Source organism: Vombatus ursinus, unplaced genomic scaffold (genome assembly GCF_900497805.2).
Source record: "Vombatus ursinus unplaced genomic scaffold, bare-nosed wombat genome assembly UNPS02014909.1, whole genome shotgun sequence".
Classification (NCBI taxonomy): Eukaryota; Metazoa; Chordata; class Mammalia; order Diprotodontia; family Vombatidae; genus Vombatus; species Vombatus ursinus.
This window is the reverse complement of record NW_020954687.1, coordinates 7,770,639-7,785,970: the sequence shown is the minus strand read 5'-3', so window position 1 is coordinate 7,785,970 and position 15,332 is coordinate 7,770,639. Positions and strand designations below refer to the sequence as shown.

Below are 15,332 nucleotides of genomic sequence, written 5' to 3'. Positions count from 1 at the left end.
TAAAAAAATTCAAGATATTTGTCCTTCCAGTCCTTTCCTACCTACTTCTCCCATTTGTCGTAAGCTTAAATATCAATGGTAATAGTTTGGCAATCACATTTACCAGTCTTTTTCAATACCAATATTTTGTTCATTCACATCATTCTCTTTAGATGACTTCTATTCATTCCCCACTACATTTAAATTGTTTGCATTTTTGGCTTCAAAATTTCATTCTTGAATATCCTGTCCCTCCTGACCTAACTTTCCTTATAAAATTTTAGTGTTTGGGTTCACATTTAACTTTTCTCTGAATTATTTTCTCCCAGAATAGAGAATACACATATATGAGACCATAACTACTTTTTCTCTCCCATTCTATTACATATGCTAGAAAAGAATGGTCACTCCCCACAAGGACTCTAATCATTTTCACCCCATCAACCAGTGAGAATAAATCAAGGACAGAATTTCCCCTTGTTGGTCCAAGGGTAACCCTCTATCCACTATTGTGTTCTGCCTCTCTTAAGCTAAATAAATCACACAATTTCAGAATCAAAGAAACTCAGAAATAGATGGAACTTTAAAGACCATATAGAATAACCCATATGTGAGTGAATATCAATTATAACATCCTAAAATTGGTGACACAGTCATAATTGAAGATTTTATTTAAAGTGAGGGAGACCAAACATACATACTTTCTTTATTTATAAACATAAATCAATATTTATATAGAATCAATGAGGTCTTCATAAAAATGTAATTTCTGATTTTACTTCTAAAGTTTTGCTTTCTATACATGTATATAAAGGCTAAATGCACATTGATATAATTTTTAGCTACATAATGTTCTAACAAAGTGACAATTACATTTTCATATACATATTTCCATAATTGTCAAAGAAAGTAGAATAAATTTTTAAGTGTAATAAAAATATGTCCATCATTTGACTTTTGGAGACCATTCCCCTGAAAAATTTTTAAAAAATTAAGAAATAAAAATATCATAACACCAGTATAGTTTAATACTAAGCAAAACCTTAATTAAGACTGAAGCCAAGATAGTGTTACTTCATTTGTTCTTGTTTTGGGTTTTTTTTTTTGGTGTGTGTACGTGTGTGTGTGTGTGTGTGCTGAAATCACTGAATAGCATCTTTAATTTTATATTCAATTAGTGGTTTAATATGACACGCATAATGCATTTGTTGCTCTAGTCACTATTTGGCATTGTACATACCAATTCATTTTTCTTTCTTATTAAATTAACATCTTTATACTGCCCAAATTATGTTTATCTCCAAGGTGAAAATGATAAAAGTATGTACTTATAAATGAGTTTTATTAAAATATTTAAAAAGAAACTCTAGAAGGCACAAATGTAGTAGTCCCATTTTTTATAAAAACAAAACAAAACACAAAAGAATAACTGCAATCTCTTTAGTTGAATAACAAATGATAGTGCAATATACCTGCTAACATTAATTAAACTTGTTAAACTTGATGCTCCCATGTATGCATATATCTACATTTATATGCATACCCACATGCATATATAATGTAAGGATTTATACATGTACTTATTCACACATGTGCTTGCATGTGTGTGCATGAGTGTACATGTATGCCTATGTGCAAGAATCAAGTTTAACACATTTAATTCCTGTTAGCAAGCATATTACACTAGTCATTTGTCATTTAACAAAAGTTTGCAATTTTTTTTTACAAAAGTATGACCACTTCTATTGTTCCACCTAAAGTTTCTTCTTAAATATTTTAATAATAGTCATAATATGCTTTTATAATTTTAGCCTTAGAAATCAACATAATTTGGACTGCATAAAATGTGTTAGTTTAATAAGAAAGGGAGGTGAATGTATGTGCACATATACATATCTACAAATACACAGGAGAATCAAGCAAATGTTTAATAAAGTATATATGTATACATGTTTAACATGTTTAAATAATGCCTATATACACACCTACATACACACATATTATAAAAGTGAGTTCACTTAGATTACAGAGGGTAAAGTTGTTATAAAAAAGATTATTTTAATTTGCTTGCTTTCAAACTAGTCTGATCTGAGTAGTTCTCCAATGATAAACCTTGAAATATGGAAACATCAAGTTCATTTTCCCCATTATAAATTTTTTTTAAACAATACACACAAAATCAGGTGAGAGTTTTGTCCAAATAAAATTTTTCCAGCAACCACAGACAGAACTCCACTATTATTCATATGGAAAATATCACATTACATATAAAGTCATTTGTAAGACCCAATCCTACTAAATTAATGAACTTACTTGGATTGTCTGGTTCTACAATGTTTACTTATGTTAGATACACAAAATTCATTTTGGAAGTATGCACACTAGAAGTCCTAAATTTTAAAAGAAATGATCTTACTAATAACCATTAACTTAAATATTCAACATCATTACTATAATGTCACTGTCAAGGATAAGTAATCCAAGTTTTGGCCAATAAACATTGTTGAAAAAACAAATTATGAGTGTTTGGGGGTGGGAAATTGCTAAATTTGTCATATTAGTTATTTTCATTTACTCATTCATTCAATAAGCTTTTACTAAGTGCCTTCTTTGTGCAAAGGAGTGCACTATCTCTTAGTAAATTCAAAGACAAAAAAAAAAACAGTTTCTGCCCTCAAGGAACTTACATTCCATTGGGTTGAGTGGATGAGTAGTACAACTTTTAAACAGTTAATAAAAACAATTTGAGGCAGGAAAGAATACTAACAGTAAACAAGAGGAATCATAAAGGGCTTTGCATAAAAAGTAGCACTTGAGTTGAACCTTGAAAAAAGTTATGTTTCAAAAAACAAAGTATTTTGTTTGAATTGTCTGGAAAAAAGTACTGATAGAATTGTTTCTGCTGTATTTTTAAATATACAAATATTAAAATATAGAAATAGTCAAAATAAAGCAAAACATACATTTAAGAATCAAATTCATCTCCAAATGGGCTTAAGTATATACAATTATCTATGTGTTGTATTTATAGGCATCACTCATCATATGAAACAGATGTAATTCTGAAAAATTCCCTGCAAAATAAGATCATTCAAATCAAAGTATATTTCCTTATTGATTTATAATACAAAAAAGAGACCTCATCTACCTACTGAAGAGGATCTAATCTCTACCTAGCAGTTACGATTAATATTATGTTTTATAATAATATCTGTAGCCATGGCATCATTAAACAAAATTGAACAAAGGTCTTTTCGGGTGCCTCAATAATAATAAAACATGTCATTATAGCTCAGTGTGGATGATCCATTTCCTGTGACCTGTGCCTTTAGGTGAATAGCAACTGAAACTCTATGTCATTCCCTCCAAAGATTGCCCAGGTCACTGTCTTGGATTCTACCTAATGCACCCTATTGTATAAGCAAGAACAATAAACTGGGGGGCTAAGGTAAAATCCTAGCTCTGCCATTACCTAGCAGTGTGACTTTTGGTAAGTCACTTAGCCTATCTGAGAGCCACTTTCTTGAATTAGAAAATCAAAATATTAGACTAGATGATATCTAAGATCCCATCCAATTCTAAAACTCTATGATTATATAACAGAAACACCAAGATTATACATTTAGATTCGGAAGAGACCCATGAGGTGGGTCATCTGGTCCAACTTCTTCATTTTTCAGATGAGTGAACTAAAATCCAGAGAGATGATACCAATTGCCCAAAGTCTCAAAAGTGCTAAATATTAAAAGCAGAATTCAAACCAAGGTAGTCTGACCAGGCTTCTGATTCCAAATTCAGGGCTCTTTTTCATGCTACCAAGCTTTTTTTCCATGGTGTGGCCGGGATGTGAGAACATCTAAAAGTTCTGAATCGTTACTTCATCTTTATTTAGAATAACAATGCATTTATGTAGTACTCTGGCTGGAATCAACAGTGTTAGGTTATCTATCATATTTTAAATCTCTGCTGTGTTTTTAGTTGGCAATTTAGCATGAAGTATGTGCTTAAATAACAAAGTGTTGCTAATGAGATCAACAAATTCAAATCCTTTATTTTATAGATGGGAAGGTTAGGCTCCAATTGGCAAAGTAACTTGTCCAAAGTCGTATTCCACGAAAAGGAATGTAGCTAGGACTCATGCCTAGATCTTTTAAATTCCCAGTATGATGTTATAGAGGCAGCTAGGTGGTGCTGTGAATAGAGTGTTGCGGCTATCAGAAAGACCTGAGTTCAAATCTGTCCCCAGACTCTTTATTAGATGTGGAACCCTGGGCAAGTCACTTAACTTCTGTCTCCCTTGGTTTTCTCATCTGTAAAATGGGGATCATAACAATACCTACCTCACAGGATTGTTTGGAGGGACAAAAGAGATATTTGTAAAGCTTAGTGTAGCATTTGGCAAATAATAGGCCCTTAATAGTACTTATTTCTCTTCCCTCTTTCCATTCCAGCATGGCTGCATCTGATTCCGAGAGACCATTTTTCTTACCCTAGATCTTACCTGAATAGAGTCTTGTCAAGCAAAACCAACAAGTATTTAAGTATTTATTAAGTGCCTATATTATGTGCTAGTCACCATGAAAGTATCTGGGGATAGAAAGAGAAGCACCTCTTCACCCTAGGGAAAAAAAACTCCTAGTTCTCAGAGATAATATGCAAACAATTATTATAAACAAGACAAAAAGAATAAATTGGACATAATCAATAGGGAATGCACTAGCATTAAAGGGGATCAGTAAAGGCTTCTTTAAGAAGATGCAATTTTAGCTGAGACTGGAAGGAAGTCTGGGAAGCCAAGAGATGTAGATGCAAAGGGAGAAAATTCCAGGTGTGACTTAAGTCAGCCAAATTATTAAATTTGTTTAACTGCAGAGACCATAAATATGTGAAATGAAAAACTGAAAGCAAACTTAACAATAAATTTATTTGACTTGGAAAGTTAGAATTTTTACTTAAGGTACTAAGTAAAGAGTATGAAATTTCAGAAAATAGAACCTTTTTCTATTTGCAGTATATTTCATAAAATGAAAGTCAAAAACAAGTTCTGAATTTTATGCAGTTCCAAGGTGCCTAACATGTGCCAGTGAAGTGACCTTTCTTTTCCATAAGCTATGATTTCTCTTCTCTTTTGCCCAGTTAAATAACTTCACAAAACAGGCATCATTTTGATTTATAATCACTTTGCAATATGCAAACACTTACTTACTTACTTGTAGCTCCAGGCTCAGAAAGTAGCTTAAGAGTTGGTCAAAGTTTTGAGCGTTGAGCCATATTTAAGTTACTGATAAAACCCAGAATCTTAAAAATGGAAAGATAATTTAGATTTGCAAAGGAGTCAATGTGATGGAATTGGCTTTATTCCTGGGTTTAAGTAATATTGCTTTATTCAATACCAATCTAAAATCCAGTCGAAAAATCTTTTCTTCATGACACGTCCAAGTTAAATAATCACACTCACCTCTATTCTAAGATCCTATTATTATTGAAAAAAAATATGTGTATATATACTTACTGTCCTCTAGAGGTATGGACCAACAGTGTGATAAGGGTAGAAGTTGCTGGGCATATGCAGTTTAAAGCTAACATGGCATACTTAAACTCCTCTTCACAGACAACATGATCTGTTCAAAAAATGCAGATGAATTAGTTCCCATTTATAATTAAAAAACATGTTAGATAAAATTTAAAATGAAATTGTTTATTCTTTTCACATATTTCTAACCTACATCTTAAAATTTTTTGTTTAAAAAATTTATGCTTGTGCAATTTTATCTTCAATTTCACTCATGAAGACAAAAATAAAAGACTGAAACTGGTTTCACAAAATCATGACATCATGGCATAAACATTTTCAAACATCTTAAAGGTCTTTGGAATTTCATTACATACATAGACTGCTTTGACCTTTAAGTGATATATTCACACCATACTTTACAATTTTCAAAGTATTATCATTTCATTTGGTCCTCTCAGAATCTAACATTTCCTTTGATCCTCATAGAATCTCTGGAAGGTTGGTCATACAATATTATTCCCATTTTATAGAAGAGGAAACTGAGGCTCAAAGAGTGTAAGTGACTAGCCTAAGGTCATAGAACTAGTAAGGAGCAAAACTAGGATTTAAATATAATAAAAAGCTAGTGCTCTTTTCATTACACCAAAGGTAAGGTTGTGTACATGTTTTTTTTTTCAAAACAATAAAAATATTTTCAGATCATATGGTAATATCCAGCTATCTAATAAAATTTGGATGGTTCCTGTCAAATAGACATAGTGGAAGTTTTCCTATGCTCTTAGTCTTCTCCCTGCTTCCTAGGAAGACATCCTGTTTCTCTCTCTCTCTCTCTGTCTCTCTCTCTCTCTCTTTCAGCACTAGCGAAAGAGAAAGATTTAACCTTTCAGGATCCTAACAAATGAAGATTGACTAGAATAATTTGGGAAGGAATGAATAAGGAGAGGCATAACATACCTAGGATTTCAATTGTGTAGGAAATATTATGGAACCTCCCTCTATCAATACATGTAGATGAACAACTCAAACAACTTACAGTTTTGAAGGCTTATCTGGAACACTGAGTGGTTCAATGACTAGCCCATGGCCACATAGCCAGTATATATCAGAGGTGGGATACGAAACCAGGTTTTCATGATGTCACCTAGACCTCTATATACCATCTTCCTTCAAGAACATTTTCAGAGATATTTCATTATTTTTTCTATGTTCCTTATGTTTTAAAAGAAGTCAAATGGTTTTTAAAGCTTGGAAATATAAACTAGAAAACATATAGATACAGATGTAGATATTGATATTGATAAAAATATAGGTGATAGAGATAGACAGAGGTTGAGATAGACATAGAGGAGATAAAGATAGAGAGGATAGAGATAGATACATTTGACTTGCCTAATCCCAAAGATAGATAGATAGATATAGATTATATGACTCATCCAAACCCAAAAAGTTTGAATGAATTGTTTCTTATCTATCAATTCAATATTCTTTACACCAAGTTGATTAAAGGTGCAGCTACAAAGTAATAAGTTTGACTCCAAAGTAACGACCTTTTTTAAAAAAATCAGGTCTTTAGAGTCATTCTTCATGTATACAGGGTTATTCTTCCACATCATGGGCGTAAGGGGTATAGCACCCCTGTACTATAATTTTTGGCTCTCCCTTCCTACCAAAGAGGAAGTCTGATTTTTTCATGGGGTGTTTACAGTAGCTTATTTTAAACTTTGGGTTGATAGTATACAATACATATATTTTATGCATTTCTAAGTTTTAAAATTTTTTCTGTGTTGTCTGCTGGCCTTTGTATGTCTGCTGTGGCTTCCACAAGATTCCCCAAGAATTCTAATTTAATTTCTTATCCCAACCTTCAATATATCAAAACTTCAATGGGGAAAGTTGTGATGTGGAAGGCATAAATGTAATTACAAAAGATCTCTCTAATTCTCAACAAAAAATAGTCTCTAAAACTCATTCAAACCAACCGTGCCTTTCCAAGCATGAGAACAGATAGAAATATAGGGTTCAGAATAGAGGGTTCTGAACTACAGAATCTCTGAGAGAGAAGGTCTAAGTTCAAAGCTTGTCTCAGACAGGCTTTGTGAGACCCTGGGCAAGTCACTTAATCAGTTTCCCTCAGTTTTCTCAAATGTATGGGGATAATATGGGGATGATAATAGGTCCTACATCTCTTGAGGTTATTGTGAAGATAAAATGAGATAAGATTTTTGTAAAGTTCTTTGCAAAACCTAAAGTGCTATAAATGCTATCATCATTATCACATCATCTGCATCATCATCATTAAACATCATTAAAAGGGCTTTAATCTTTTGAGTGGCCACTTTTTACATAACCATATGCCTTTTCCTATATTTACATTTTACTCATTATTTAGCATATTGAGGAAACAGATCAATCACAATAAGTAGCAATTATAAATATTAATTTTCCTTCCTAACTTTTCTAACTCACAACCTGTGTGATCTTGGTCAAGTTACTTAACCTAACTGACACTCAGTTGCCTCATCAATAAAATAAAAAAGATTGAACTAGATATCTTCCGATGCCCCTTCCAGCTGTGATCAATGATCCTTCGACTAGAGTGGCATAATCAGAGAAATCTGCTATGTCTACATAGTAAGAGACAAAGGACATGCAGACATGAAAACTGATCATTATGACAGAAAATCATTTTGTATAAAATCTCAATTTAGACTAACTACAACATACATAAAACTCCTGAGACTCACAAAGTACAAAACTAGAAGATCTTGTGAGGCATGGGAACATAAACCACACCCTGCTCCTCCTGGCTTAGAGACCTCATTAGACAAGAAAGAAATGGAATTATTTTAATATTATGAGTTCCCAACTTCTGAACCCCAACAAACCATCTATGCAAGATGATATTCCAGCAATAAAAGCAGACAAAATGTTTGGCTTGGATAATATTTGTAAATGCTTGCCAACCAAATAATAGTTATTTTAAATAAATCATAATTTTCTTGCTATGAGGTTATTTTAGGTTATGGAAATGCCTACATAGTATACTATTGTCATGTAAGTTCTAAAACAATAGGTTTGAAAAAAAATCTGAATACAGATTAAACAGTATAGACTAACTTAGATAACTATTTAAAATAAATAGAATATTTACAGATACATTCTTTCAAATCTATTTTTATGCATGTGTGATGAATAATTGCTGCCAATGTACTCAAAATGCTGAATATCAAAATCTCTCCTCATAGAATCCAGTCCTTTTTGAGAACTTAAAATTGTATGAATACAGCCTGTGATTTAGAGCACTAGAAGCTTCTTCAATGCAGTTGCTAAGCAACAGCTCTTAGGAAGGTTGTAAACAAAAGCACCCATGCATAGACTGATGTAGTTCTGTCCTGTTTAACAAAAATCAAATATTTCTTTTTTTTTGAAAGGATTTTTAACAGAATGGAAAACAATTAAAATATTTTAAAATGTTTGCTGTTTATGCCCTGCATTTTATAGGAAGTATAACAAGCATTCAGAACATCTGAAAATGCGTGTCAAAAAAAGGAGATACTTTCTTCACCTAAATCCCTGTGATGGCTCAGTGGAATAATTGTTATGAAACTCGATTCTTTTTATTAGACCACAGTAGTCAGGTTCTAACAATCAACTTATTTTTGATTGGTCAATCTGTTTCAGTTACCATAATGATGAAAATAATTATTCTGTGGGTAACCAGATCAGACTATTAGCAATCCCACCAATTGCTTAGTAATTACCTTGTGAATAGTCATTGAAATCACTCACTTAAGGATGACTCTACAAGCATTCCAGTTTCACGGAAAATGAGCATACCAGTATAGAGTACCTCATATACCCATCTTAATTTGAGTTAATGAGGATCGTGACACAAATTCTTGGTAGTACTACCTGTTCAAAATTTTACATGGAAAAATCTATTTCTCTCTAATGGTTCTCAAAAAGGAAATGGAATGGATGCAACTACCTATAGAGAAGTGAGTGGGACTTTGAGTCCTGGCAAAATTCTAGAATAAATGATTAAGGAATGGATTTTAAACAATTAGAAAGAGAAACAATGATCAGTAATTAGTAGCAATGAGATCATTAAGATTAGGTCATGCTTCATTTCCTTTATTAAGAGGGTTAATTAGGGTTTATGAGGGGAATTCGGTGGACACATTATGCCTGACTCCAATAATACATTTAGCAAAGTCTTTCATGTTTTCTTCATGATGAAAAAGGAAAGATTTGTACTACAGAATAATTCAATTAGGGGGACTCCTAATTGATTGAACAATCAGATGAAAAGACTAGAGGGACCAATGTCATTCCAGAGGGAGGTGTACTAGAGAACCCCAGTGATCAGTACATGGCTTTATTCCATTCAACATTTTAATCAATGACCAGATGAAATCATAGACAATGTAGTTATAAAATTTGTATATGACACAAAGTTAGAAAATAAAACCACCTCACCAGATGACAGAATTGGGTTCCAAAAAAGATTTCCATAGGCCTGAACAAATCTAATATCACTTAGGAAAAATACTGACAAATCTAAACACCTATTCTCGGGGGGGTTTAATATATTTCACAATTACATGATGGAATTTGTGTGAACTTTTTTTTTAAATTTTTCCCCACAGAGTTACAAAATCTTAGAGTTGAAAGAAATGTCAGAGGACATCTAGTCTAATCAAAGTCTATAAGGAATCCTTTCTGTTACATCCCCAACTATTAATAGTTTGTGTGTGGGGTGGGGAGAAACACAGATTCATTCAGACAATTTAATTAGCATGCATGTGGTTGCAAAACAGAGTGGGCCCAAAGTTCTTGGTTGCCAAGGACCTCAAAGCTTGATTTCTATACAGTCAAGAAGGAGTAAAAAACAGGATTCTAAGGATTGAGACATCTGATTTCTCAATGTTGGAGTGAGACACTTAAGTAAGAGGGAAAGGGGATAGTTTTTTTGACATTCTTTAAGTTAGGTGACCTTTGGGGTAATCTTGTGACTTCTTCAAAATCAGGTGACTTATAAGCAATTGAAACTTAGCTTCACAAAATGGTGGATAAAGGCAAAATGGATTCACTAATGTTATTTTTTAACATGGTCGTTTCATCTTCAACTAAGACTGGCCTGTACTTCTGATTGGTAACTACTTTTCCACAGTCACTATTTCAAAAAGCACGCATGCTATGTTTCACTTCACTTCCAGCTCTTTGGCCGCTTTCTCCACAGCCTCCCTACCACAGGTATCCCTTTTTCCTACATATCCCACTCCAGCTCTGGAACTCTGATCAAATCAGTTCTGCCATTGTTTCTTGATGGAATAGATGTATGAATCTTTGCTTCTAAGGTACCACTCACCAACCCAGGAACTTTGTAGATCATAGTATCCCTCTATGACAACTGCTCCCTTCTGGGTATTTGTTCCCCTATTACAATATGACCTTGAGGATAGGTTCCCTCTTTCCTTTTGTATGTATATCCCTAGAAGTTAGTATCCATTTGTCACACAGTGAGTTCTTAATGAATATTTGGGTTTTTTTCCTTTCCTTCTTTTTTGCCTTTCTTTCTTCTTTCATCAGGTATACCATTTCACATTTAGAATATCTAATAGGAAGTTGTTTTTTTCTTTCCATAGAGTAAAAATCTATCTCTTTGATTTTTTTAATCATTATTTTAATTTTACCCTCTGATATCAAGCACCTTCCCCATTATAGCTATTCAAGCACTTGAAGACTGCTATCATGTGTTTTTGAAGACTTCTCTTTCCTAAACTAAACATGCCCAGTTCCTTCAACTGATCCTCATAAAGCATGGTCTTCAGACATTTCATTTTTCTGATAATTTTACTCCAGATGTCAATGTCCTTCCTAATACTTGTTCCTAAGGGAAAATTCAGATTTGATCTAACAAAGGCAATCTATAATGTGATATAAGGATATCAGAAAATCTATTCCAAATTCCACATTTCAAAGATGAAGAAACTGAAGTATAGAAAATTTAACTAATTGCAAACTAAAACTGAGCCAACATTGTGATGTGCCAGCCAACGTGGCTCACATCATATGGCCACTAGGATTATTTGAACAAGGGAAGAGATGGATAGAAGTGATAGCTGCCTTTAAATATGTAGGATATGTATATTATGTATATATGTATGTATAAATACACAGGAAAACTAGGGTAAATATATGGAAGTTTCAGAGACATGTTTTAGTACCTGATAAAGAAGTACTTCCTATCAATTCCTAGAGTTCTCCAAAAGTACAATGTGTTATGATTGCAAAGCATTAAACTGGTTGAAGGGCCAGTAAGGTAGGCCTGGGGAATTCAAACCTTATAAAGAGGCTTCTGTCTATACCACCATATTAAAAATCTTCACTTTAAGGTCCCCAAGGACAGTCTATTCATCAATTTCACTTCACTTTTTTCAGGTCACATCCTCCTTGATTCACAGGTTTTCTTGCAACAAATGGACAATAAAAGGATGGAAGCAATCTCAACAAAATATTTTCTTCATCAAAGCAGGGGGGCCACCAATTTAGACTCTCACGTAATAGTCCCTGATGTGCTATATAAGAAAGTGGATAGGGCAGGAAGAAATCAAAGGTAAAAATAACAGTTGAATGAGAATAGGTTTGTGTGTATATGTGTGTATGTGTGCTATATGTAGAAGGTCAGTGCTGTAAGTGTAAATAATATGATAATTGGAGCCCTGAGGGATCAGTTTTCATATAATTCTGAAAGAGGGGAAGATATCATTTGAGGAAAAGTAGGGGGTGGAGCTAAGATGGCGGAGGGAAAGCAGTGACTGTCTTGACCTCTGTCCCAAAGCCCTCCAAATACCTAAAAAAATGGCTCTAAACAAATTCTAAAGCAGCAGAACCCACAAAAAGAAAGAGTGAAACAAATTTCCAGCCAAAGACAGCCTGGATGGTTGATTGGAAAGGTATATTGCACTGGGCGGGGAGAGGAGCGCAGTGTGGCATGGGCGCGCAGGCCACAGAGACCCTGGAGCAGGCCTCAGAGGACTGAATCGCAGACAGCTGTGGTGGTTTCCAGACTTCTCAACCCCTGAACGCCAAAGACAACTTAGAAGGTCAGTGGGAAAAGTATGTGTCTGCAGTGAGAGAGAAAAGCAAGGTGGTTTCAGCTCCAATCCCCGAGCTTGGCCCGGGGCCGAGACTTTTTCCTGTGCTTCTAGCCCACAGACTGAGGGGGAATCAAGTGGCTGATCAGAGGGGGATTGCAAGGATCTCTTTGCCAGTGCTGAGGCAGGAATCTCTTGCTTTACCGGTGCTTGGATCTGGGTCACAGTTCTGAGGGGCGGTCCTGGGACAAGGAGGAATGCTGGTGTGGTGGAGCTTGCTGTGGTGGTGGAGAGAAAACACCTCGCCCCTTATCATAGCACCTTGGAAGAACTGAAAATTTACAGGTCCCTAAAAGTACCCCTGAAAACAGCTGTACAAACCCCCGAAGCTTGGGACAGTACACTCTTCACATTGGAAGCAGACTTTTACCCTAACAAAGAGTTTAAAACTCAAGTAATGGGCCAGGATCATGAGTAAGCAGTGCAAAGAGTCAGACTATATTATCTTACTTTGGTGACAAAGAAGAGCAAAACATACAACCAGAAGAAGACAACAAAGTCAAAGCTCCTACATCCAAACCCTCCAAGAAAAATATGAATCAGTCCCAGGCCTTGGAAGAGCTCAAAAAGGATTTTGAGAAGCAAGTAAGAGAAGTAGAGGAAAAACTGAGAGTGATGCAAGAAAATCATGAAAAACAAGTCAACAGCTTGCTAAAGGAGACCCAAAAAAAATACTGAAGAAAATAATACCTTGAAAAATAGCCTAACCCAAATGGCAAAAGAGGTCCAAAAAGCCAATGAGGAGAAGAATGCCCTAAAAAGCAAAATTCGTCAAATGGAAAAGGAAGTCCAAAAGATTACTGAAGAAAATAGTTCCTTAAAAATTAGAATAGAGCAATTGGAAGCTAGTGACTTGATGAGAAATCAAGACACTGTAAAACAAATCCAAAAGAATGAAAAATTAGAAAACAATGTGAAATATCTCATTGGTAAAACAACTGACCTGGAAAATAGATTCAGGAAGGAGAATTTAAAAATTATTGGACTATCTGAAAGCCATGATCAAAAAAAGAGCCTAGACAGCATCTTTCAAGAAATTATGAAGGAAAACTGTCCTGATATTTTAGAACCAGAGGGCAAAATAGAAATTGAAAGAATCCAGTGATCTCCTCCTGAAAGAGATCCCCAAAGGAAAACTCCTAGGAATATTGTAGCCAAATTCCAGAGTTCCCAGGTCAAGGAGAAAATATTACAAGCAGCCAGAAAGAAACAATTCAAGTATTGTGGAAACACAATCAGGATAACACAAGATTTAGCTGCTTCTACATTAAGGGACTGCAGGGCATGGAATATGATATTCCGGAGAGCAAAGGAGATTGGATTACAACCAAGAATCACCTACCCAGCAAAACTGAGTATAATCCTGCAGGGGAAAAAATGATCATTCAGTAAAATAGAAGACTTTCAAACATTCTTGATGAAAAGACCAGAGCTGAATAGAAAATTTGATTTTCCAATTCATGACTCAAGTGAAACATGAAGAGGTAAACAGGAAAGAAAAAATCATAAGAGACTTATTAAGGTTGAACTGTTTACATTCCTGCATGGAAAGATGATATTTGTAACTCATGAGACCTTTGTCAGTATTAAGGGAGTTGGAGGGGAAAAAATTATATGTATGTAAATATAGATATAGATAGATAGATAGAGGGCACAGGGTGAGTTGAAAATGAAGGGGTCATATCTGGAGAATAAAATTAAGGGATGAGAGAGGAATATACTAGGAGAAGGAGAAAGGGAGAGGTAGAACGGGGTTAATTATCCCAGAAAAAAAAAAAACAGAAAAGAAAAGGCTCTTACAGTAGAGGGGAAATGGAGGAAGGTGAGAGGGAATGAGTGAATCTTATTCTCATAGGATTTGACTTACGGAGGGAATAACATACACACTCAATTGGGTGTGGAAATCTGTCTTACCCTATAGGAAAATGGGGGGGAAGGGGACAAGAGAGTAGGGGAATGATAGACAGGAGGGCAGATTGGGAAAGGGAGTAATCAGAAGCAAATACTTCTGAGGAGGGACAGGGTCAAAAGAAAGAATAGAATAAATGGGTGGGCAGGATAGGATTAAGGGAAATAGAGTTAGTTTTTCACAGCATGTCTACTATGGAAGTGTTTTGCATAACTGCACATATATGACATATATTTAGTTGCTTGCCTTACCAATGAGGGTGGGTGGGGAGGGAGGAAGGGAGAAAATTTGGAACCCGAAGTTTTAAAAACACATGTTAAAAAAAATGTTTTCACATGCAACTGGGAAATAAGAAATACAGGAAATGGGGTACAGAAATCCATTCTGCCCTACAGGAAAATTGAAGAGGAAGGGGATAAGAGAAGGGGGGGAGAGATAGAAAGGAAGGCAGACTAGGTGAAGGGGTATTTAGAATGCATGCCATCTTGGGGTGGGGGAGGAGCAAGATGGGGTGAAAATTTGGAACTCAAAATCTTGTGGAAGTAAATGTTGAAAACAAAAAAAAATAAATAAAAATTACCATAAAAAAAGAAAAGTCATCAGCCTTATTATTGAGGAAAAAATAAAACAAAGGATTAATAACTACTGACATATACATATTTTGTCATCAATACAAAATCTTTATGGGAATGAGAAATATACATATTGAGAGCATACTTAAGGAAAACATAAGAAAGAAATGGACAGACTTTTCCTAACAAGATCCTAA

The 15,332-nt window shown here is 34.5% G+C and overlaps 1 protein-coding gene across 1 annotated transcript in view; it reads right to left on the bottom strand.

The window, feature by feature from the left end:
- The window catches only part of LOC114029068 (potassium channel subfamily T member 2), a 207,213-nt gene that overhangs the window by 148,584 nt on the left and 43,297 nt on the right, over positions 1 to 15,332 (bottom strand). The window contains exon 7 of the mRNA XM_027843419.1: positions 5,492 to 5,600. Coding sequence (XP_027699220.1) covers positions 5,492 to 5,600 — 109 coding nt within the window. The remainder of the gene's footprint in view (positions 1 to 5,491; positions 5,601 to 15,332) is intronic.